This window comes from Lissotriton vulgaris, chromosome 12 (assembly GCF_964263255.1).
Source record: "Lissotriton vulgaris chromosome 12, aLisVul1.2, whole genome shotgun sequence".
Taxonomy (NCBI): domain Eukaryota; kingdom Metazoa; phylum Chordata; class Amphibia; order Caudata; family Salamandridae; genus Lissotriton; species Lissotriton vulgaris.
Window position 1 is genome coordinate 252,012,121 of NC_141700.1, and position 26,100 is coordinate 252,038,220.

Consider the following 26,100-nt stretch of genomic DNA (forward strand, 5'->3'; position numbering starts at 1 on the left):
GGTGCCACGCAGTGCAGTGGCAATTTATGGCAGCAATATCTTTATTTAAAAGCTCTGATATTAATGTTAATGTTATGGAGCTAGTATCAAGGAGCTGGCACTGTGGCAGAAAAACCAAAGCCCTAAGAGAAACTTAGTGGGTGAAAAGCCACGTTTGCAGTTCTTTCCTAAAGCAAAACAGGGGGAGGGGGGGGGGGGGGTTGGGGAGTACTAAATTCCATACCTTGGCGGGTGTTCACAAAACGTCTTCCTCCCCATTTAGTTCTATTGAACCTTTGGACTACCAGACTTTAAAATTCTCCCCGGACTAAACCATCTGAAAGAATGTTTATTCTTTTGATTATGCCAGGGTTCATATTATAGTAGGGTTAGAATTCCAGTAATTTCTTTATTTAGCCACCTTTCCGCAGATCTACATACTGGGGCTAGAGGTAGCATTAAGCAATAGTTCCATGGCTGGAATACCCTTTTGAGTCTGTGCAAACCTACCAAATTGCATATTTAGAGGTTTTCACCTGCTCTTCTCTAATCTTTTCTCATATTGAGAAAGGTTGGAAATTGATTCCTAACAACGGTAGGATTAAAACGTCTTCCAGGGATGGAGAAAAAAGTGGTTGGAGGGAAAATAAACTTGTAAATGACTAACAGATTTTCGCATGACCAAATTTAAACTTGCATGTTTGCTCGTGCTAAAAAGCAGTACACAAATATTTTCTAGGAGTACGATTTCCTGGCCTTCTTTAGTAAATTCTTGTGAATTCATGAGTCGTAAATCTGCACTAATGCAAGGACATATACCATGGGTGCAATATTGCGACTTTCTTTAAGAAATGGGCCCCTAATTTGGTCTGGAGCTAACCAAGACCTTTTGTTTTTTTTTAAATTCTGTCTCTCTATCCATCAACTGACTTATGCTTATTGGTGCACAAAGTAGTTTTGTTCAGTGCCAGGGACTACTACAGCATTGTGTGTTTTTTGAGACCCAAAAATATTATTGCTTTTTGCTAATGTGGGTTATAATGGTGAGGGCCTGGCAGCTCCCACAATGATTTACAAAAGCCATATCAAAGCTAGACACGCATTGACAAAACCAAAATGCTGACCAACAATAGCAGACCTTTTGACTTTGCCAATGTTTCCCATTATCTTGTTGCACTGATTTTGCATTATGAATAATATTTTAAAATACTTGCATGCAGCAACACATTTTACTAAATGATGCTCAAATAAATGTTACCTACAATTTCACATTTTAGCAAAACTTTTTTTTACCTAGTTGCATTTTTTTGTGAACATTTTATTTTGAAAGCAAAGGATCATCAGTCTTGCTTTCAGGCTTTTGGACATATTTGCATCTAATTAGAGAGCATTCTGGGAGCATGGTACGTAGCCTCATATTGTTAAAGTCGGCAAAGGTGTACACATTTTTACACTTTAACCACTGTAGCCACTCCGAGCTTACAACATTTCCTTAGCATGCTCACTCTAATAAGAAAGGCTTTGTATTAATGAACCATAAGTACAAGGTCAAACAGCATTAACATATGGACACAAATATTACCTTAACTGCGTACAATGCCTCTCCGTTATCCGTAATGTGGTACTGTAAACTGGCAGCCATTTGGTTTGTGCTCCAGTGGTTTGGGCCTACTTGTCCCAAGGACAAAACAAACATGAAAACGTGTTGTCCTTGACCCCAAACAATATGTCCTGGGTGTTGGCCTATAGGAATTCCATACCCCTGCTTCTTAAGAAGTTTACATAAAACATGACCTTTAAAAGATCCAGGGCACACGCTGACCTGAAATAGCAATATGCATATGTTGTAATCTGCCTCTGTCTCTTTAACTCTGAGGTAATCTGTAGAGTTCTGAGTGCATCATGTGGAACTGTGGTCAATAGCGGAAGATGCTCCATCCCCCCCTGACTATATTGGAAGTTGAGAAGCGACCGGTTGCCCATCCCGCCACAGCGTAGTCGGGATCATCCTGGTCACTGCACTACCAATCATTTATATTGAGAAGGTGAGAAGCAGCATAATACAATTGTATATTGGCCGCCGAGATCCCCACCACAAAAAGTGGACTAGACCTAAGTTTGAAGCGCCACGCGGATTGGCCACCTCCCCCCCCCAAGAAGTGGTTAAGGACAGCATTTATTTGTGGGAACCACAATCCCGGGACATCGTAGGGGTAATTTTGGAGCTGATTCAGCAGTCGAGGCATAGACACCATCTTAAAGATGGCTAACCTTCCCAGCAATGACCAGGCCAGCGGGCCCATTCCTTCACCGCCTCCCGAACCCGGGACTACAAAGGGCTGATATTATGGAGCCACGAGGCAGCCAGATCAGGGGAAATATAGATCCCCAAAGTAATGAAAACCATTAGTAGCACGCAACAGATCTGTTGCCCTCGCCATCCTGCCCTGGGCGCCACACACTGGAAAGATGATCAACTTTGCTATATTCATGTAAAGTCCCAATGATTCGCCAAAGACCCGAATAATCTGTAATATCTGCGGCCCAAAAAAAGCTTGGTCTGTAAGATAAAACTGAACATAGTCCCCATATAGCACTATCCTGTTGGATCCTTCTGTGGACCAGTCAGTTTCAGTTTCAAAATGCTTTATTCGGTTTGTACAAGTACAACCATATAGCAACATTCATAGATACAATTGAAGTCACTTTTGAAAAGGATTAAAGAATGATGAAACATGCTAAAACAAATTACATTAATACATTAGTACAGCCAATCAAGATAAAACCTGAAAAAGAAAGTAATCACTAGGTATAGCGTCAATATAAACATTTGGTGCGGGGCATGCCAAGTGGGATAGTACTAGACAAGAGGCCTATACAGGACATAAAGTGCGGTAATGTGTGCAAAATAAGCAAAGATTGGACATAGCATTTTAGCAGCAATTTAGCAATTAATGCAAAGACATATCATGGTAAAAATAATCACTTATATAAAGCAGTCGTTTTAGCTTTTGATACAGCATACAAATAGATGGTACAAAATATGAGACCTATGCTAGGCCTAAAGTGACATAGTATGTGCAAAGTACAAAAAAAGAACGTTGTATTAGCAGCAATATTTAAAACTAGTGCAAAATTTGCCAAATGAGGTAGTATCAGTCGGGGAGAGGCCTAAACTGGGCATAAAGTGCAATAGTGTGTGCAAAATATGCAAGGATAGCTAAAGTGCAATGTCTATAACGTCTCTTACGTATTTTAGCAGCAACAAAAGAGAGGCCTGAACTGGGCATAAAGTGCAATAGTATGTGCAAAAATGTGCAAGGGTAACTAAAGTGCAATGTCTATAAAATCTCTTACGTATTTGGCAACAATTATATACAAAAAGTTTTTAAAAGGTAGGTCCAGAGGGATACATAGCCAAGGGAACAATCGATATGGGATCTAAAAACATAATAATACCAAAAGATCATGTATAAGAGAAATGCAAAGGTTTGGCGATAGCTCACAGTTGGTCAATAGATATCTTTACCAACGGAGATCATATAATAATTGATTTCCTGTGCCCGATGCATTTAAGGACATAGGTGGCTACACGGTAACATATATTAGGGGACGACAGGTCAAACAACAGTTGCATTGCAGCTCTTATATCACACGTACTGTATTCTAAAAATAGTTGCTTTAGATAAAACTTTCTAAAACCAGTATAAAAGTTGCAAAGTAGTAAAAAATGGCAGATACTCTGTTTCGATTTCCCATCGCATGGGCACGGGCAAGACCCCGGCTTCTTTACAGTGGGGAAGGCCACCAAGTGGTGGACTATGCCCAGCCTCAGGCGTGCAAGAACAAAACGATGGGAATTAATACTGACGAAAGTAAGGTATGATGGGGATCCTGTATTTAGGTTATATTCCAGGTACAATTTAAAAGTACTTTGTGTAGCATACCTCTGCATTCTAATCCCTTCTGCATGATCCATATAAGTGGATTTAAGGTCACGCTTCGTTAAAACTGATTCTATTGGGGTGTCTTTAAAAATATCTTGACCAAAAAGGGAATTATACCAGTGAAAAATGTGTTTTAGCCAGGGGATTTTTAAGTGCTGATCCAGTTTAATACAGTCCAAAATTAATTCCTGGGTAAACTTGGTTTCATCTTTGGCCCAGATGGATCGCCAGAGGGAGAGGGGGCGTAGTGCAATCAAGTCTGTGGCATGGTGTATGCCCAGCTCCCTATGAATGATTTCGTTGGAGGCTGAGGCAGGAAGACATAGTAAGCGTTTAAGGTACTTGTTTTCTTCCTGCTGAATGGAGAGGGCGATCTGTGAATTATATCCCCATATCCCTGCACCGTAAAGGGCAGAGGACATGCACCTGGAATTATAAATAGAAATCATCTCCCTTATTCTACGCCCCCCTAGTTTGGAAGAGAATCTGAAGATGCAGTTTGTATTTCTAATCATCTTCATGCCTATACAGGATTGCTCATTTGCCCATCTCCCATCCCGTGAGAAAGTAATGCCTAAGTAACAAAAATGTTGCACAGACTCAAGTTTATCCCCGTCAAGGAAGAATGACTTACTTTTCTTTAATTTCTTCCCGCAGGTCATAGTCATAGTCTTACCTTTATTAATTTTAAGCATTCTGCCTTTAATAAAAACATTAAATTTGTCGATTAGCTTTTGGAGCCCATTCGCGGTCCTGGAGATCAGGACCGCGTCGTCCGCGTATAATAGGACGGGTATTTGTTTACCATTTATCCTGGGGGCATCAGCAAAAGACTCTTGTAAAAACTGATCGACATTGTTTATAAAAAGGGAGAACAGCAAGGGTGCGAGAACGCACCCTTGCCTGATCCCTCTACCTATTTTAAAAAAGGGGGTACACTCTCCATTTGGTCCAAATCTAACTTTACTTGATAGGCTGCTGTACATTCTGGCCAACAAATGAATAATTCCGGGGGGTGCGCCCATAGCCAGTAATGTTGGCCAGAGCAATGTGTGTTCCACTAGATCGAACGCCGAGCTTAGATCGGCAAAACACATGAACAAATGCCCTTCTTTTGCTCTTGTGTACTTGCCGATGATAAGCTCAAGGTTCACACACTGCTCCATGGTTCCTATGCCCCTACGGAACCCGTACTGGATTGGTGACAGGATATTATTGTCCTCAACCCAGGACTCTAATCTTCCCAGTAGCACGCGACTCAGTATTTTTAGTGACGAGTCCAGGAGGGAGATTGGGCGGTAATTACGTGCTTCAGCCCTTGAACCTTTTTTGAAAAGTGGCACCAGAATGGATTGACCCCATGAGGTAGGTAGTTCATCCTCAATAGCAGCATTAAAATAGCGTGTTAAAATAGGCGCCCATAAATCGATGTTGGATTTTAAAAAGTCCACAGGGACCCCATCTGGGCCCGCGGCTTTCCCCCCCTTGCTTTTCACTATAGCATCCTGCACCTCATTTAAAGATACTGAAAACAATAATTTCACCCATTTAAAATTGATTGGCGTTACAGTTAAAACATTAGGGTCTGTGACCAAAGTACAGTTAGAGGGACAATCAGAGTTAAAAATCCCAGTGAAGTGTATAATCCAATCTTGACAGCTAACATGCGAGGTAAGTTCGGGGATGTTGTCATTCTTTAAGAACGGGCTGTTTACAGTGTCCCAAAAGAGTTTGTGGTCTTTTGTTTCCGCTGCCTGGTCTAATTTGGCCCATGCCTCGTCCTGTAGTTCTCGCTTCCGGGCGGCTAATGCAATTTTGTAGTTGTAACGCTCTGCCCTTATCATACAGGGGTCTCTCGGTTGTGTATCTAGCGAGGTTTTTAGCCTTTTTAGTGCCAGGGCACAATTATCATCGAACCACGCTGTCTTGACTTTTCTTAGCCCCCGTGATTTGCGTGTCAGTAATTTCTCGACAGTTTGTGTAATGATTAGAAATTTAGACAGCAAAGTTTCTGGGCATGGTGTTGGGGATAAGCAGTACTCCACTTCTCCGTAGCAGTTAGTCATTACATTGGTTATAATTTTAGTGGGGTCAACTTTTGTCCATTTCACCCTCATCCCATTTGGCCTTCCTACGGAGATGTCCTGAATAGGTTGACCGTAAGAGTTCCTTTTAGACCCCCAGCCCAGTAGTTCGACAGATACACTGTTGTGGTCACTGACCGTTTGTTCAATTACCCAAACGTTTATATATGTTGCAGAGCTGGATACGATGATATGGTCTATAAAGGATTGGCTGTTCCTTCCATGAAATGTTGGACATCTAACATTGTTTGCATTCATATTACATTCGAGGAGTTCCAGGTCATATTTAGCCAGTAGGTTATTCAAGGCACTGCCTAGGTTGTTGTGCGGAAAATGATTGAAAACACTGGTAGTTCCCCTTCCAGAATATTCCTCCCTGTGGCCACAAGCCCCCTTAAGTGCGTAAGTGCACGTTTTGGTGTTAAAATCTCCGACCCACAAGATTACAGCTGGTTTAGAGGAGCTTAGTAACATTGCATCAATTGCCTGCTCGATGTTAGAGATGAACAACCCCTGGCTGTGGCTGGCGATGTTGTTGTAGAAGTTCGCGATTATTAAGTCCTTATCTCCATTATGGGCCACACGCAAAACGGATGCATAATCTCCCAGAACTACATGATTACTGACCCAGAACTCGGTCAATGTTGTGGATAGTAGGGTCACTAACCCTCCCTTGGCGCGGCCGGACTGCGAAGCCACAGCCAGAACGCTAAAGGAGGTATATCCCTCGACAAATACTTCAGCTCTGTCCCAGGTTTCTTGTAGGCATATGATGTCATAGCCTTGTTTAAGAAAGTCATCCCATGCGGGTGTATTTACCTTGGAGGCTAGGCCCGCTACATTCCACGTGGTGACCCTCAATGAACTCTCCCTGGATACGTGGGGTGAAGTAATTTCTGTTGTGGCTGTCGGTGGTATTTGGACGCCTAGGTGGTTTGCAACAGTACAGGTGCTGTTAACTGTCGTTGTCAGGTCGTTAGGGCTGATTATAAGGTTCTTTATTGGGGGTTCATTTACAGGAGGGATTTCAACCGGGCAGGTGCGGGTGATGTTGACTATCGTAGGCGGATTATTTGGACTTGGAACAGAAGTGTCTATGTGGGTTACACTTTCTCCAGCCGGTGTATCCGAGAGTCAATCATTTTCATCAAGGGGATTGAACACCTGGAATCTGTTTGATGTTGGAACAGCGAATTGGCCAAAGATGTTGCTTCCAGACCCGATTGTATTATGGTAATTAAAGTAGTTGGGATTAGGTATTCTGTACAATTCCATAGGTGGTTGTGGAACATGCTGATTATTAAATACATGAGTGGTCGAGGGGTACAAAGGATGGGAAGGATGCCCGGCTAATTGTACAGGTGCCTGCTGTGCAGATGGATAAGGTGTATTAGTTGCTCTAGGATGTTTGAAATTCTGCATAGGAGTCTTGTACCCTACCAAGTTCCTATAAAAGTAATCCAAAGGGAACAAGGTTGTGTTGTATTCATTGTCAGAAGGGATAGGTGCATTCAAAATGGAGTCTCGTGCCCATTCAGTTGTTTTGTAATTTATAATTACACAGTCCCCGTTTATTTCTTTTTTGCTTGGGCCCACCCACCCTACCCTTTGAGTTGAGATAATCTGGCCCGCGCCACTTAAGGGGAAACCACAGTTATGGACCAACCAGTGTAAAATTTTATTTTTAAGAGTTTCACTGTTTTCGAATTGGGAGGGTTTGAGTTTTGGTACATTAGCTAGGATTGCTACCAGAGGCCTGCTTTCTGGTGGGAGGTTAATCACAGCGGGGATGATATTATTATAGTAGCTACGCGCCGGTGGGTTCCTGCTTGCTAGAGTACAATCCTTGGGCACCTCCCCAGTTGCCCTGTGAGATGTGGAGGAAGATGGTCCGTTAGGGACGCCACTTTGCAAATTTGCAGTTTTACTGGTCGGTGCTGGGGGATTTGTATTACTCACTGGTGGAGCTTGTGATTTAGATACGGTGTGGGCAGTTGTTTTAGCCTTGTTCCTGGTTGATACATTTGGGATGGGTAGGGTAGTTTGTGTGTTTCGTGGGCCAAGGTGTTCGAGGATGTCTAATTTTGCTAGGCCCAATTTTTCCAGGTTTTCCACCTTTTTGCCTATTTGCTCAAGTTTGTCATTTAAGGGAGCAATGAGATGCTTCATAACATCCGTGATGTGGGCCAGGATGGACTCCATATTAACTGTAGGTCCTGAATTAGGCACCGATTGTACAAATCCATTAGATTGTTCTATGGAGGGTGTTGGTAAAATGGTCTTCTTTCTTTTGCCCTTTTGTTTCATACATCCCCTAAAAGGGGCCTGTAGTTTCCTAATATGGGTGCGTCTGGTTCTACGATGTGCGGTACCCTGGTTGTTTGTACTATTGTCGCTGCTATTATTAGCTAGATCTATTGTATGCATATTATCTGTGTTGTCGCAGGTAATCAATGATGCGCTAGGCGCAGTACTAGGGCCCGGTTCCTCAAGTGGTGAGGCATCGATCTGTAGATTAGGAGTTAGGGACAGACGACTGTCCCCATCTTGTAATATTATGGGGGGTATCGGAGGATCTTCTGTGGGTGGGGGCACAGTTCCAGGAAGGCCTGTGTAAGATTGCATCAGAATGGAGTCGTTTGATAATGCTGTCATGTTGATGTTATATACAGTGCTATCAACAGGTTGTGGTGTGCGGTGAATTAGACAGGCACTAGGTGGTAGGGACAATCGTCTCTCGGTGTTTTCGATGGCATTTGCTACCACTACGATTGTCTGTTGAAGCATGCGATCAATAGCAGTTAATGTTGGTAATGGTGTTTTGGTTTGGGCAGTGGCCCTTGCAACAGAGCGTGTGTTAATAGGCGTTTTTTTAACCATGTTCTTAGTGGTGGATTTGGAAGCAGTTGGAGCCATTAACAACGTGTATTAATCACAAAACGTAGTACCTTGATGGTCGCTGCGAAAATGGCCAGGGGGTAGTGCCCAGCCCAGTCTCCTCAGGCCTCTGAGGGCCACAGAGGGCCCGCCCTTTGCCCGGGCACGGCCCCACGCGCGGTCCCGCGACGCGGGAAGACCGGCCCCTTAAGCGTCGCCTCCGTGCGCCAAGCCTCTACGCGACTTCCGCTCACGTCGCGGAGGCTGCTGGGACTTGGAGTCTCTACTTCCCCTGCTCGGCTGCTGGCCCGATGGTGGAGGGCTGCAGCTGGGGGGAGGAGACAACCGGCAGCAGGCGCGGTGGAGGAGGCGCTGGGTCCCCGTGCAGATTAGCAGGAAGGTCTCCTGGCTCCCTGGGCGTCGATGGACAAGCTGGTGAATGGACAGCCGCGCAGGTAGGCTCGCTGACCGCTGTACTGTGGCCGACACCCACTCCTCAGCAATACCGGCCCCTTAAGCGTCGCCTCCGTGCGCCAAGCCTCTACGCGACTTCCGCTCACGTCGCGGAGGCTGCTGGGACTTGGAGTCTCTACTCCCCCTGCTCGGCTGCTGGCCCGATGGTGGAGGGCTGCAGCTGGGGGGAGGAGACAACCGGCAGCAGGCGCGGTGGAGGAGGCGCTGGGTCCCCGTGCAGATTAGCAGGAAGGTCTCCTGGCTCCCTGGGCGTCGATGGACAAGCTGGTGAATGGACAGCCGCGCAGGTAGGCTCGCTGACCGCTGTACTGTGGCCGACACCCACTCCTCAGCAATACCGGCCCCTTAAGCGTCGCCTCCGTGCGCCAAGCCTCTACGCGACTTCCGCTCACGTCGCGGAGGCTGCTGGGACTTGGAGTCTCTACTCCCCCTGCTCGGCTGCTGGCCCGATGGTGGAGGGCTGCAGCTGGGGGGAGGAGACAACCGGCAGCAGGCGCGGTGGAGGAGGCGCTGGGTCCCCGTGCAGATTAGCAGGAAGGTCTCCTGGCTCCCTGGGCGTCGATGGACAAGCTGGTGAATGGACAGCCGCGCAGGTAGGCTCGCTGACCGCTGTACTGTGGCCGACACCCACTCCTCAGCAATACCGGCCCCTTAAGCGTCGCCTCCGTGCGCCAAGCCTCTACGCGACTTCCGCTCACGTCGCGGAGGCTGCTGGGACTTGGAGTCTCTACTCCCCCTGCTCGGCTGCTGGCCCGATGGTGGAGGGCTGCAGCTGGGGGGAGGAGACAACCGGCAGCAGGCGCGGTGGAGGAGGCGCTGGGTCCCCGTGCAGATTAGCAGGAAGGTCTCCTGGCTCCCTGGGCGTCGATGGACAAGCTGGTGAATGGACAGCCGCGCAGGTAGGCTCGCTGACCGCTGTACTGTGGCCGACACCCACTCCTCAGCAATACCGGCCCCTTAAGCGTCGCCTCCGTGCGCCAAGCCTCTACGCGACTTCCGCTCACGTCGCGGAGGCTGCTGGGACTTGGAGTCTCTACTCCCCCTGCTCGGCTGCTGGCCCGATGGTGGAGGGCTGCAGCTGGGGGGAGGAGACAACCGGCAGCAGGCGCGGTGGAGGAGGCGCTGGGTCCCCGTGCAGATTAGCAGGAAGGTCTCCTGGCTTCCTGGGCGTCGATGGACAAGCTGGTGAATGGACAGCCGCGCAGGTAGGCTCGCTGACCGCTGTACTGTGGCCGACACCCACTCCTCAGCAATACCGGCCCCTTAAGCGTCGCCTCCGTGCGCCAAGCCTCTACGCGACTTCCGCTCACGTCGCGGAGGCTGCTGGGACTTGGAGTCTCTACTCCCCCTGCTCGGCTGCTGGCCCGATGGTGGAGGGCTGCAGCTGGGGGGAGGAGACAACCGGCAGCAGGCGCGGTGGAGGAGGCGCTGGGTCCCCGTGCAGATTAGCAGGAAGGTCTCCTGGCTCCCTGGACGTCGATGGACAAGCTGGTGAATGGACAGCCGCGCAGGTAGGCTCGCTGACCGCTGTACTGTGGCCGACACCCACTCCTCAGCAATACCGGCCCCTTAAGCGTCGCCTCCGTGCGCCAAGCCTCTACGCGACTTCCGCTCACGTTGCGGAGGCTGCTGGGACTTGGAGTCTCTACTCCCCCTGCTCGGCTGCTGGCCCGATGGTGGAGGGCTGCAGCTGGGGGGAGGAGACAACCGGCAGCAGGTGCGGTGGAGGAGGCGCTGGGTCCCCGTGCAGATTAGCAGGAAGGTCTCCTGGCTCCCTGGGCGTCGATGGACAAGCTGGTGAATGGACAGCCGCGCAGGTAGGCTCGCTGACCGCTGTACTGTGGCCGACACCCACTCCTCAGCAATACCGGCCCCTTAAGCGTCGCCTCCGTGCGCCAAGCCTCTACGCGACTTCCGCTCACGTCGCGGAGGCTGCTGGGACTTGGAGTCTCTACTCCCCCTGCTCGGCTGCTGGCCCGATGGTGGAGGGCTGCAGCTGGGGGGAGGAGACAACCGGCAGCAGGCGCGGTGGAGGAGGCGCTGGGTCCCCGTGCAGATTAGCAGGAAGGTCTCCTGGCTCCCTGGGCGTCGATGGACAAGCTGGTGAATGGACAGCCGCGCAGGTAGGCTCGCTGACCGCTGTACTGTGGACCAGTCAAAGCCTTGTACTAGTGTGTCTTGCCGCACCCAGGCGGTAGCTACTCCACAGCTAGTGCGAACAGGGGACAGCGGACACCCTTGTCTAGTGCCTCTGTGTATAGGGAAGGGGCCAGAGACTACACCAGCCACCTACACGGATGCTAATAGGTCGGTTTATTAGAGGCCGACATATGAGAGGAATCGTGGGCCTAGGTTAAGAGCCTGCAAAAGGATGACTAGATAATCCTAGCTTATTGAATCAAAGGCCTTATCAATGTCCACCAGGAGAATGGGCGCCGGCTTCCACAAGCAGGACACCTTCACCAGTGCATTGTGTACCCATCTAATATTATGTCAGGTGGACTGCCGCGGCATAAAACCGGCCTGATCTGGGTGAACCAGTTCGGAGATATGTAGAAGAAGTCGATCGGCCAATTCCTTAGCAAGCAGTTTTACTTCTATATTCAAAAGCGAAATCGGTCGATAAGAGGACTGCTCCTCCGGGGCATTGCCTGGCTTGTAGAAAACTACAATCTCCGCATGTTACCAATCAGGTGGAAGGATTGCCATCTCGTAAGCCTCCTGGATTACCCCCAACAAATGTTTCCCCGGCTGGGGCATAAATGCCTGCAAGAACTCGCATGGAAATCCATTGGACCCTGGGGCATTGACAAGGCGGAGGCCAGCTAGTGCCCCCGCTAGCTCCTCTACAGTAATTGGTTTGTCAAGCTGTTGACGTGCCACATCTGACACTGGTTGAGGAGACATAGTGCATACAAAGTCAACAATTTGGTCCTGAGCCAAGACCTCTTTCCTGGCTTAGAGAGTTCTGTAATACGTTGCAAAGGTCTTGGCTACCTCCAGAGAATTAGACCTTAGCGTACCCTCGACGTCATGGATGGATGGCACCGGTGCAGATGTCTGTGCAACCTGAAATAGACTGTGTAAATCTTACTGAATTTGTTGCCCCATTGATAAATCCGACTCTGCGCCACCTATCTAGTGTCATCTAAGAGCAACTGCTTCAATTGTTGCTGGGATAGAAGTAGTTGACGTTGGGCTATCGCCCCCTCCCCCGACCTCGTTATCCAAAACCTGCATCTGAGCCTCCAATTCCACTATATTTTCTGTTTTGCGTTGACGATCTCCTGCACAATTGTTAGTAATTCGTTTCTTGACAGCTGCCCTTTTAAAACCCAGACCTGAACACTGACATAACTGAACAGTTTAGCCAAACGAAGTTTTAACAAGCATTTGCAATGCAATAGGTCTTGCGTTTTCGAAACTTTGACCTATTGGTATAGTGAATGACAATACCTTTTTTTAATATTGCAGGTTTTTTTAAACACATAATTAAAAGGCATTGCCGTTTACAATGCCAATAGCTAAAAATCGTGCAGTTTCGAGACCTATTACATTGCAAATGCTTGTTTTCTTTTCACTGAGGGGAGCGGCTGTGTTTGTCTCACATGACTTTATACCTCAAAATGTACCTTTGGTTTTAAGTGTTTGCATTTTTCCTCAGGAAACACTTTTTACAGTAACAGGATTTTTGTTAAAAATAAAAAAAACTTTAAACAAATAAACCTTTTCATGTTTGCATCATCTAAAGTAAACAAATGTGTGTGCAATCCATAAAAATTAGCCCGTTAAGCTCTTTTCTGTCTCAAACTTTAATTCATAAAAACTATTATATTTTTGGACTGTGTGTAATTTTTATTATGGGAAGGGGGTAGGCGCACACTGCCTCACACTCCAGCACTCCGTTTGCCCCGATGCATCATAATAAATGCAGTGCATGATAACACTTTCTTCGGTGTCAGGCTTTAGTTTTTCACCCTTGTTGGTGCAGCCAGTGCTGTGGAATTTTTATTATGGGAGGGTAATCTCGTGTAGACCACGATAATTGAGCTAAAAATATCTTGCAAAATTCCTTGTTTTACTTGCTGACTGCTTTTTCTCACGTTAGACTTGGTTGGAACAGACATCTCTTGTGGTATTAGTGAAACTGGAAGTGGATGTTCTCTTGCAGTGTTCGCCAGCTGTTTTTTGGGGTGTCTTGGCACTGGATGGAAAACCTTGTTGCTAATATATCGCAAGCTTTTATAAATAAATGTTTACCCTGCGTATCTTTGTCTTATGACTGAATGGACCCTGGCTAGTCGCAAGAGAAACAGGAAATCATTTTCACTCGTAAACAAATGGTAAAAATGCCGATCTGGAAACTATTGTGCCAGTCCCAATTTTCACATGGGTGCCCATCCTCGTTTACCACCTATAAAACCTGTAGTTTCACTATGCGAATAATAAACTACGCAGCTTTCACTCCTAATTTCACGTTAATAGAGGCCACGCCCCTTTCTTTAGACAAGCCGTGTCTAAAGAAAGGTCCGCGGCCGCTATTAAAGTCAAAGCATTTGTTTGTCAAGTTGACAAACAAATGTTTTTTGTTTTTTTAAGTGCCCTGCAAAAGCGCGCATGCTGCGCCTAATGTCACAGGAAAGCATGTAGTGCCTGCAGTAGGAGAAACACATTAAAGTAAATAGTGCTTACAGACTAAAATAAGGCGTACCGCGTAACAACCAAAGTAAAAGGGCAAGTCCTCATGGTAGGTTACAAATGAAGACAAGACAGTACTAAGGAGTGACTAACACGCCTATAAATGAGTCAGAAGCCAGCATAAAATGGAGGACAATGACACAAGCCAATAACAAATATGGGCAGAGAGTTTGCGGGGCTTCAAGTACATACTCCAATACAGCATGGCTCAGAGAGAAGGTCATGCTCTGCCCAAGCAGGTCCTAAAAATATAGCTAAATAAGAGTAAATCCAAGGGTAACAGAATGTTTTGTAATGAAGCCTCCTGGCTGAGGTCCACGAGGAGTTTGGGCATACAAGCATGTGTTTCCTTAGTTCTCCTTTCAATTTGTGCTGCTCTACTCAGTTGAGCGGGCGCAATAAAAGCTACTGCCTTTGCCATCTTCTCTCTATTTCACTTTAACTTTAATTGGTAATTAAATGCCTATCACTAGTTATTTCTCCCCCTTGCAAGCATATTTGATCCTGTTTATACCAGTGGGAGCTCCTCTTTAGTGATGATACTATTAAACTCACTTTTGATCCCTTCACTTCGTGAATCACACTTTTTCTTCCTTCTCGTTTTCCCTTATTTTCTAACAGCCTGAGGAGTTAATAAACAGGGCTCCATTATGTTTCTTGTTTCAGGCTATTTATGGTGTGGTGAACCTCCTAGTTTTCTACAATGCAGCTACATTCTGGACATGGGTGAGTGACTTTGAAGTCTGGGTGTGATCTCTTGATCTGTGGGGAACTCTGTGCTGATTTCATATGTCATTTTCACCACCTCCAGGCTCTGCTGGTCTTCAGCTTGCTTGTTTATGGAGCCAGTTACCGGTCAATGAGTGCAATGGCAAAGGCATCATTCGGCGAGGACGGCAGCCTCACAGATGGCGGCATTGATCTCAACATGGAGCAGGGGATGGCAGAGTGAGTGTCCGCAGCGCTCCAGGTGAGCAGCTGCTGCTCCCTTGAAGCACAGTAATGTTGAGGGTCTACAACGCCTGAGTTCGCATGTAACAAAGACCTATTGTATGGCCTAGTGGGCTCCTTTGGTGGCAGGGAAACTAGATAAGCGCCAAAAGAGGATAATTTGTATGGATGCAGTTTTCTCCTGGTTGGTCTAGTGTAGGACTCTTGCTCAAAATGGACAATGTAAGGAGTTAGCATTTGATTGCCATGATAGTGGTCGCGGCATGACTGGCTCTTGGGTGAGGGGGTGTCACTGTAGAGCCCCAAATAAGTGGGGGTGATGGGGAGCTTTTTATTTAGTCTATCTTTGTTTGGTCTGATTATTACACCACACACATCCCTCTCTTATTATCATAATTTGGGCACCCAGCTTTGTGCTGTTCATTTTCAGACATTTCCATCTATATTTATCCAGACTTATTTTTTGCAAATTTTAACATTATTAATCAATATTTATTTTTTGTATTGTGTTTTTTTTTAATGAAGCCTCAGTAGTATATTTATGAATTAGTATAACCAAAATATGCTTTAGTGCTGTAAGAAGCCATATAAAATTCTTCACGCGCAGGCAGTATACTCTTTTGAAAACATTGGCATTGTAGTACGAACACACACATTAAAGCTTCATTAGGAAACATTGTCCATTTTTTAAACTTCCTGCGCGACAGTCCTGATAGACAGCATAAAAAGACCCATGTTCTGGTTATTTTCATATTTAAAGATAAATACAAGGAGAAATAGAATAAAGGGTTTGCTGTAAAAACAAAACAAAATCAGTATAAACAGAAAACTGGGATCCTTGATCATAATGTGTACTTACCCCCTCAGCATTTAAATTCTTATATTATGAGCAAAAAAATGAAAATTGAAGCCTTAATCTTAATCAACAAAACACACATGATGATGGACCGAATGTTGCACAATGGCAAAACATTTACCCCCAGTCACAGATCTGGGTTTAATCCATCGTTATTTTGCTCACCAAGCCACCCCAGTTCAGACATGGCCATATGCAAATCAGTCTTGACCCTGTGCCTCATGGGAACAGTCCAGACCGAACTGCCAAGCCATATCTTCCCTGGACCGAAATCAAGCATCCTAGGACCAGTTTCTGGCTATCAGCCGTCATCAGCCAGGATAGCTTGACTCCAGTGGCATAGTGAGCACGGGACCCACATCTGGGCATACCCTTCCCACATAGGGTGAACAGCAAAACACACACAATGATGGACAGAATGTTGCACAATGGCAAAACATTCACCCCAGTCACAGATCTGGGTTTAATCCATTGTTATTTTGCTCACCAAGCCACCCCAGTTCAGACATGGCCATATGCAAATCAGTCTTGACCCTGTGCCTCATGGGAACAGTCCAGCCCGAACTGCCAAGCCATGTCTTCCCTGGACCGGAATCAAGCATCTTGGGACTGGTTTCTGGCTATCAGCCGTCTTCAGCCAGGATAGGTTTCGGAACCTTTATTCCGGGGTTGTTTGTGATGCAGCCAAACCATATACTCTTAAGTGCATTATAACCTCGCGGTAAATGCTAACGTTGGGATGGCTGCATGGAAACATGTTCTGTTTGGTGTCAAACACCTTGGAATCATACCCCCACACCAGTAACTTGTGTATGAGTATGATCCCACCCTTCTAGAGGGAGAGGCATGACAGTACCGGTATACCCGGTACCAGCTTAACAGACCCTGGCATCACAAAATGGATGCTGCCAGCCACAGACGCGAGTCTGTCCTCCTGCTGCTGGACAAAACTCCGGCAGGGGAGGCCTGGACAATATGTTTCCTGTCATAGGGAGGTGTAACCACCTCCCAGACAGGCTTTAGTGTATTGGGGCTGGGTGGGTGCACTCCAAGAGTGCTTTGAAGTCTGCACTGGGGGCACATTTGGTGTCCCTGTGCATAGTCCAGCTCAAACCGGTTGCAGGGGCTACCAGCCCCTGCTCTAGTGCGAAACTGGACAAAGGAAATGGGTGTAGCCACCCCTCTTTCCTGACCCTCCCATAGGTGGGTCCTGAGAGTTTGTCCCACCCCTTCCTTGGGTATACGATAGGAACCCCTAGCTACAGGACTTTAGATTTACCTGGACGAAACTCTGATACATAGTTCAGGAACTTCGACCCTCTACAAGGCGCTAGATGACTGAAGAATTTACCTTGGAGTAAAGGAGTTACTCCCCTGCAAGGCAGGCACCTAAGACGCATCTGACCGGTTTGCATCTCCGAAGCTCCCGTCGGAATCCGAAGAATTTGCAACACAGGAGGTGGGTTCCAAGACTTCCCAGAGGCGGACCCGAGCTCCCAGCAAAGCTGAGACCCGTAGCCCTGGTGGGGACCATGGAACCGAAACCCCTGGACACTGTGCACATTTGCAAGTGCATATGCTTCTCGTCTATCCTTGAGGCTGTTCTTTGGGCTTCTTGTTGTCCACACCCGAGCAGTGTCTACACCCAATATTACTGTCCTACACTCACCGAGTGTCCCGTGGGCTGGTATTGTGTGATTACTCTTGAGGTCCCTTCGCGATCCCTGGTCCGTCGACTGGTGGGTGCCTGTCAAGGCAACTCTAACTTTAATTGGGCTTACCTGGTTGCTCCAGACGTGCCTTGACTCTTCATCGCTTGGGGAGTCCCCAGGACCTTGCTGGTCTGCACCGAAGCTTTTTTCTCTTCCTGCGTGGGTTGCTGTTGCCAAGGCTTGTTGGGTTCACTCCGAGCACCGACACCGCAGCACTCGACATCCTTTGTGGGACAGCTAGAGTCCAGCTCCTGGTCGTCGTTGACGCCTCCTGGTCCTCGTGGCTGCAGAGTCAAGTTTCACCTCTTCGCACCTGAAACACCCGACATCGGTCGACATTCATCTATCGTGCCCCTGGTCACTGGCAAGTTACCCAGACTCTGTCCCCTCAGCCTTCAGGTTCTTCTTATCTTCGATCCAGGCTTGGATCAAACCAGACACTTCTCTTCTTCCCGGCAGCAGCACTTTGCAGCAGATTGCCATTGAAATCAACGACGATTCCTGACCCCATTTGACACCTATGCACCCGGCTTCCCTGGGTGAGGTAACTCGAGTACTCCGGTACTACCGTGGGTGCTGGCCCTAGAACCCCCTAAGTTCTAAAGGGGTTTGCTCAAAGTACACTCCTAAGTATCCTTAACTTCTAAAATTCGAACCGCGGCCTTCCCATAGAATAGTACGGGGCTCGCGCCTGTGTTCTCACACTGCACGCGTCCCCCGTGGGTCTCCTGTGTCACTACTTTGGGTGGTTCCTTGGGGTCCCAGCGATTCTACGTGTTCTAGGCACTGTGTCTAGTCAAGTCGTGGTTCTTATACCACTTTCTTAATATATGGTTTGGTCCTCCCCTGCGGCCCATTGTATATTGTGCTATTTACTGTCGTTTTAGAACTGTATTATTGTGTATCTTGGACTCTAATCTCATAAAGAGATTAGTAGTGAGTGTTTAGAAATGAATACATACATTTTATATATACCTAGTGTGGTTCTCCTTTCATTTAGTGATTCAAGAGGTTATAATCTTGTAAACCAAGCTGCTTTACACTCCTTCAAGACTTAGCCTGAAGGCTGCTCTCCATAGCTACCACTAGGATAGCTTTAATAAAGGTTGTCTATAAACCTATCATCAATAAGGGTTGTTTGGACTGGTGCAAGGTGCCCACTATAACTAGTGTACAGCATATGCCAGGCCAACTTCTCACACGTTCCACATTTCTGTAGCCCGATCTTTAATTGTACTGAGAAAACTAGAGCCCATTAAAAGTGCATCTTGGTGACTTAAAATGTCAACCTGTTTGATCTGTCTTTACATTTCTTTTATTAATCATATGACAATGGGTAGATGCATTAAACAGGGAAGTGGTGGGTGCAGGAAACGGGAGTAGTAGATTTTGAGGGTCTTGAACGTTGTGGTCAATTAGCGTTCGTGAGGAGTACCACCCGATAGTGAACCACCCGACTTGGATACTAGTCAAGAAAATTGTTTTTTTGAGTGACCAGGGATTTACTAGGCGCTCTGCTAAAGTGGATGCAATAGTTTGATAGGAGAGGATGTCACTATATGGTGCAACTAGATGGGGGGTAAGCCCTGTAACCTCCCAATTGAGTGCGGGAAACAACCCTCACAACACAAAATTTGAGCATAAACCTAGGCACACATAAATTGAAGGTAAGTCTGTTACTATAGACATATATAGTACGCTATGCAGGCCAACATATACAGAGAAGATCTCTTGATGGATTTCGAATTCGTTCAGTCTTTAATTTGTTAGAAAAACCAGCCGACACGTGCTTCGTCGCATTTGGAACAATCTTTCTGCGACTTCCTCAGGGCTGTACTCAAGGATATTAAGTAGATGGATTGTCGCTCAGCCGGTGATAATTCCGACCCGGCTGGGCCCGAGACAAACTGGACAGCTTCTGTAATCAGCAAGACAATCGGAGGATCCGTATCAAAAGAGCGTCACATGCTCGTAAGTGCTTCGATATTTGGGAACCCAAAGGTATAGATGGGGTGAGCTGGAAAGAGCCTGTCGTGGAGTTGACACAGTGTATGGTAGTTGGTCTTGGTGGGCGCCGTAGGGGACCAAGGTTCAAGAGAAACGAATAACTCCTCATGTGTCTATAATCTCGCAGAATGTGTTTCACGGTGTTTCCGCCACGGGCCACTATGTTCCTGGTAGCGAAGGGCTTCCAGGAACACAGTGGCCCGTGGCGGAAACACTGAGACACACATTCTGCAAGATTATAGACGCACAAGGAGTTATCCGTTCCACTTGAACCTTTGTCCCCCACGACGCCCACCAAGACCAACTACCATACACCGTGTCAACTCCACGACAGGCTCTTCCCAACCACCCAACTTGCATTGTCATCACTGTTGTGGGAGAAACAGGAACAAATCAGGAATCTAAGAACCATGTTTGCATTCCTTGATTTTCACTCCGCTTTATTTTCTTAGCCGTACAGAAGGAATTAAGTGACTTCTGTTGGGCTAAGAGTAGGCGTAACCCTGTGATGGCAAAACGATGTCACTTCCACTACCCATAGCACTGGGGTAAATTAACATCCATGGACGTGAACATAAAAAAACAGGCTCAAGTCTCAGGTTTGGCTCACCATCCCATGATTTTCCCAGTGTCTGGAAAATGGAAATGACCTTGTGTAATCAAACTTTAACTCATGTGAAGCACTTCAATACCTTTTGCAAACTCGCACTATAAAAAAATGTCACAAAGTGTGCATTGTCTATTTAAATAAATGCGAAAAAATACTAGCTGCAGAGTCTTATTTTGCTTCCCTACAAAATAAATGCGGATAAATGCAGATAAAATTATACAAAAATAAATATGGATCAATACAGATGGAAATGTGAAATAAACAAACACCATAAAACTGGGAGCCCTAATCATAATGCACACTTACCCTCACCTTTTTGATTCTTTTAATAGCAGAGTAACCGCCCATCCACATACTTAATTATAGCAATCCCTTATAACTTCCTCTCCTTGACCACTGTTTCAGATATACAGTCATTCCTTTGTCCTCACCCAGTATACAATATGTCTGTATACCATTCTGTCAGGTTTTTAAATATACCTTCACATCTCTCTACTTGTTTACATTCTGACAAACCCTTTTTTCTCCCAGCTGCTCATTAGAAAAACCTTCACTCTTTTCTCCTCTTCCTCTGACGTATTGTCATACAAGACTCCCTTAGTGCTGTATGAGCCTTTCATCTTGTTGTTATGAAACACCTTTCCCTCTTTCCTGCTACCACCATACACCCATACCCCCTCTCCTTGTTCTGCAATAAAATCCCATCCGATTACTCCTATACCAGCATACATTCTGGATCTTTGATACAACCACCCTTAACTTTCTGCCTTGTATTTCTACTTTTGGTGTACTATACACCCTCTACTCCATTGCCATCTACCAATTACATTTGTTTAAATGCTCCTTCTCCTCAAGTGATTGGTTCCATTCCCTCCATTGATGTATGTAATACTCCCTAGCAGTATCTCCTCCTCCCCACCTGTTATTCCTCTTCATTATCTAATTGTTACAGTTACACTGCCACGTCTTTCTCTTTTATGTTTTTTACAATATACATATGCTCATCTTTTCCCTGTTATTTATTGATCACAATTCCGTGGCATTCCCAGTCTTCTTTTAGTGTCTAACTGTTTCAAAAAAGCCAACTGCTTTTCTCCTCTGTATGGTTGTCTCTGGTGTTTACTATGTATCCTAACTCCTGTCATACCTCTTGTTGTTATAATGACCACCCACCACCCAATGAGGGACCTCCCTGGTCACCTAGACCGCACTAGATGAAGGGGGGCTTTGTGGGTTTTTCTTTTTTTGTGCTGTTACATATTGTACAAACCTGGCCGGAGGCACTATATCACTTATCATGAGCACCAGAAAGTTATACTTTAAAAAAAATGTTTAGTGATGGTGAAATTAAGTGATTTGCCCACAATCACAGGTTACTAAGTCGAGTTGGGGGTCTGTGTTAGGTGTCCATGTTGCCAGATTTGGGGGTGGGGTGTAGGGGATGACCATGCCGGTGTAGTTACTTCTGACCCCTATATTGTGGTGGGGAGTGACAGTAGATCGTGGTTCTCTGTTTCATAGAATGTCGTGGGTGTTCAGACGGTGTAGATTCTGTGGTGCACTGGGGAAAAGTTTCCTCTGTGGGTTCCCAGCCCATTGTTTGAGGGAGTGGTAAATGTAAGGGCCTCTGTCATTGGAGGGGGCAGTGTGAGTTTGATGAGGTGTCTCTGCCTCGTCGATTATGGGTCAATTTCTCTTCATGCCTCTGTCCCTTGCAGCAAGACTTTTAGTTGCATTTGCCTTTTGATCCAAGTGCCTCTGTTTCCTGGATAAGTTATTGGTATAGGGCTGTCTGTCCTCTAGATGATATCCTGGTGGTCATTGTAGGCGCCTCTCCAACCTGGATCTGGGGGTGAAATTTAAGGTCCCATTACCACCTGGAGGAAGGTGTCAGTCCTCGGTTCTCTGATTGATAGAATGAGTGCAGATGCATGATTGCTCTCAGTGTATGGACATTGTTGGCTTTCTAGTTCTCTGTTAGATATCATCTGTATAATGCCAAAGCCCATGTTTGAGGGATTTGGTTTGTGATTTGTTCCACAGATGTAGATGCTAATGTGGGGGGCTGTCTACCTTAGGAATAGTGCAAGTGAAAGTTGCTGCCCCTCCTAATTCATGGATTTTGTGTATGTGTCTTTTACCTTTGGGTACAGGAATCCGTGTCTGATAGTAGAAGACCACTTATTTATTGATGAAACTGGTTGTGTAAGGTAATTGTATATTGTTGTGTATGACAGTCTAAAACGCAGGGACTATGAAAGGATCCCTTCTTGGGCAGAGTCATTTCTTCATCCTCTTTCCTTTGCACTTCCCCTGATTTTTCATGTCTCATTATAACATTTTTCTTTTCTAGACACCTGAAAGATGTAGTTCTGCTGACTGCTATTGTGCAGGTCCTGAGCTGTTTCACTATGTATGTCTGGTATTTCTGGCTTTTGGTAAGTCTGTTGCTTTAGTATATTCCTCATACGGGGAGATGCATGTTAATTGGATTTCATTTTAAACAAATGAACATAAACCGCAACAATGGCCTTTTCCTCTTCCTGCTCTGCAGGCTCCAGGACGTGCTCTTTACCTCCTCTGGGTGAACGTGCTAGGACCGTGGTTCACCTCTGGCCCCCCTGCAGCTAACCAGGAGCCCAATGAAAAGAAGCAGCGGCGACAGGAACGACGACAAATGAAGCGATTCTAGCTCTGCCCTCTGCAGCTTTACCCGCATTTCCTACTCCTGTTCCTTTCATGGAGGGACAGCTGTTCAATACTGAATGAAGAGCTTGTGTCCCGCTGGCCGGCTCCATGAACAAGACACTTATGCTGCTTCCTGCAAAAAGGATAACCCGGGGAATGATCTCTACAAATCCTTCGTTTCTGATGTCCAAAGACAATGTATTTAGTTGGGGAGGGCTAAAGGAGAAAAAATATAAAGATATTTTTTAAAAGACCATTGCCTTGCTTTTTGCAGAATGAAGGACATCTGGGTTTCAAATGTGAAGAGGTGTGATGTGTGGAGGTGAACGTAGGGAATTTGCAAGCCGGGACAGCAAACATGATGGTGGGGAATTCACTCCAGGCCGGGGCACAAAACTGGCATTTCTTTACGAGGTGCCCAAGAACAGACATAGATAATCCTATATTATATAATTATGCACTGTTTGAGAGCATTCCTGGTGGGCGCTCATTCTTTCATCATCCTCAAAATGTTCAAAGAACTGCCACATACTCTCCGTTGATTTGTACAGCTATGCACATGCATTGCAAAGTTTATGAATGTTACAGACAATGGCACTTTACCTGTATTAGTCTGTTTTGGGCAGTTCATACTTGGACTTACCAGATGCCACCATATTGCTAGGTCCCTTGCTTCCAATGTTGGTTCAGTTTAAGTAAACAAATTGGACTAACACAGGTAAAGGTAGGGATTTGGAAATGGAAAGTCCTGGACTGGTAAAGGAGGATACCTATGACATGGAATTTATATAGTAACCGTCTTCACACCTTAAGTTATATATTGTCATTGTGGTACATAACCGTCAGATTCTTACCAGATTTGTAGGAAATCTGAGTGAGATACATTTGCATGCAATTAATCTAAATTAGATCAATTTACATAGCTTTCCTGAAAATGTGGCATCCTTTCACCCCTGGATCAAATACTGGACACCTCTGACTGTATTAATGGCATACACATCTCAAATCGCTATGAGCCTTTCTGTCACTAACGATTTTAAACATCAGAGCATAGTGTCTACCAAACAGTGTGACTTGAAATTCCTCCATCATCCGATCTTCTCTATAGATTTTAATACTTTGAATATCTCTGGTCTCAGGTGAAGACACGCTTTCTAATAAATTTAAAAAGCAAGTCTTTAGCCTTTCGACAACATCAGTGGTAGACATTTTGTGTGGTTTGTAGATGTTGACTAGTATTTACAAATCTTTGCCCTCTTCCGACATAAGTTTTTTCCTCTTTTGCTATTTAATGTATCTTTGAATGTTATGGAAGTAGTCTTGGGCTTGCTTTATGACCGTGACTATCACATCGAAAGGGCATTGCCCTGAGACCCCAGAAGGGGCAACCTGCTGGCATTTGGCTTTGATGTCTGTATCAAACAGGTCCAGCGCTGATTTTACTGATAATCCAGATACTCCGTCCCAGTTGGTATTGGCTGAGTTCCCATTTGTGGAAATTGCTTGTAGCTCTGCTGAGAGCATCCTCTAGCGTGTTGTGCAAGCCTGGAACATGCTCAACCCTGAGAGAAATTCCATGCTCTGTTGTCCAGTTCCATAGCGCTTGTGTTTCCTGCGAAAGCGTGAAAGACTTGGTTCCCCATTGTTTGTTTATGTAGATCATACTGTTCGTATTGTCCCTACGGACCAGTTTGGAGTTAACTACTATCCTTGGTAGAAAGGCCTGTAAAGAGAGGAATGTAGCATATAACTCCAGGCTGTTGATGTGCCTTAGGCTTTGAGGTTTGGACCATTTGCCTTTAATTTGGAGGTCCTGCAAGTAACCTCACCAGCCTTCCATGGAGGCATCCGTTGTCAAGATGTAGTTTGGGATCTCTTGCAGGAAAGTGAGTCCTTTTGAAAGGTTTGGGCTGTGGTACCACCATTGCATAGCTGTTTTCATGTCCAGGGTGACCCAAAGGATGTCTTCGAAGGATTTGGACGATTGCTGCCACTGTTCCTGAAGTTCTTCCTGGAGAGGTCTCATCTTGAGCCTGGCTAAGGGCACTAGGTCTGTTGCTGATGAGCACATTCCTAGGAGCAATTTGTACCTCCTTACTGAAACAGACTTTCTTCTTGAAATGGTGATCGCCAACTGTTTTAGATGGATTTGGCATTCTTCCAATAGAAAGGCTTTGCATTAGACTATCTAACCTGGCTCTCAAAAATTGTGTAATTTGACCGGGAATAAATGAAGACCTCTTGAGGTTCACTTTCAACCCCAGCTTGTTAAACAGTTGAAGAAAAGCCTTCCTGGTTCTAGTCTCTTGACTTGCTGTTGGTGACCTTGAGAACGTAGGACTGCGGCCACTGGTACGAGGCACTTTGTAAATATTCTGGGTGCAGATTAACGGCCGAAAGGAAGGATTTTGAATTGGTAGTGGGTACCAACTTCCGTTAACCTGATGAATTTTCGATGCTTCTGTTGGATGGGGATGTGGAAGTATGCGTCTTCCAAATCGAGGGAGGTCATGAAGTCTCCTTTGTTGAGTCGACGCAGGATCTCAGCCGGGGTTATCATCCTGAATGTTTGTTTTCTCAGGAACATGTTTAGCTTTCTGAGATCCAGTATTGGTCTCCATTCCCCTGTCTTCTTCATTATTAAGAAAAAAACAGGAATAGAAACCCTGACCCCTGTGCAGATTTGGAACTTCTAAATCGCTCCTTTTGAGATCATGATTTTTGCCTCCTTGTGCAATAAGTGAAGAAGAGAGGGAGGGTCTTCCTTTGGTGGAGTAGTTTGAGGTCTCTTCACTAACTCCAGAGTATGGCCAAAGGCAGCCAGATTCAGTACCCATTGGTCTGTTGTTCTCCCATTGCTGAAAGAAACTGGAAATCTTCGCACCCACGGGTGCGGAAACAGAGGGGAAGCTGGTAGCCTGCTTAGATCATTGTTTTCTTCTGTTATCTCTGCCCTAGGCCGGTGTTCTTTTGCAGCTCCCTGACGAGAAAAAAACAGCCGTAGAAGACTGACGGTAGGTGGCAGGTTTGCCTGTATCGCGGTTGATAGTGTTAATATTGTTGTGCCCCCCCGATACCCGCCTCTGTATGCTGTGAAACTGTGTTCTTTTGCTCCTCTAAAAAGCGTCTTTCTGTACTGGAGGGTGGCTAAAGACTTTGCTGTATCAGTGTCACTCTATATGGATGACAACGCCTCATTGATATGTTTGCCAAACAA

At 46.0% G+C, this 26,100-nt stretch overlaps 1 protein-coding gene across 1 annotated transcript in view; it reads left to right on the forward strand.

Annotated features, from left to right (window-relative positions):
• Window positions 1-23,137, forward strand: part of TMEM208 (transmembrane protein 208) — a 36,329-nt gene extending 13,192 nt beyond the window's left edge. The window contains exons 3-6 of the mRNA XM_086947771.1: window positions 14,726-14,785; window positions 14,871-15,007; window positions 22,549-22,633; window positions 22,750-23,137. Coding sequence (XP_086803897.1) covers window positions 14,726-14,785; window positions 14,871-15,007; window positions 22,549-22,633; window positions 22,750-22,887 — 420 coding nt within the window. The 3' untranslated portion in view covers window positions 22,888-23,137. The remainder of the gene's footprint in view (window positions 1-14,725; window positions 14,786-14,870; window positions 15,008-22,548; window positions 22,634-22,749) is intronic.
• Window positions 23,138-26,100: the final 2,963 nt, after the last annotated feature.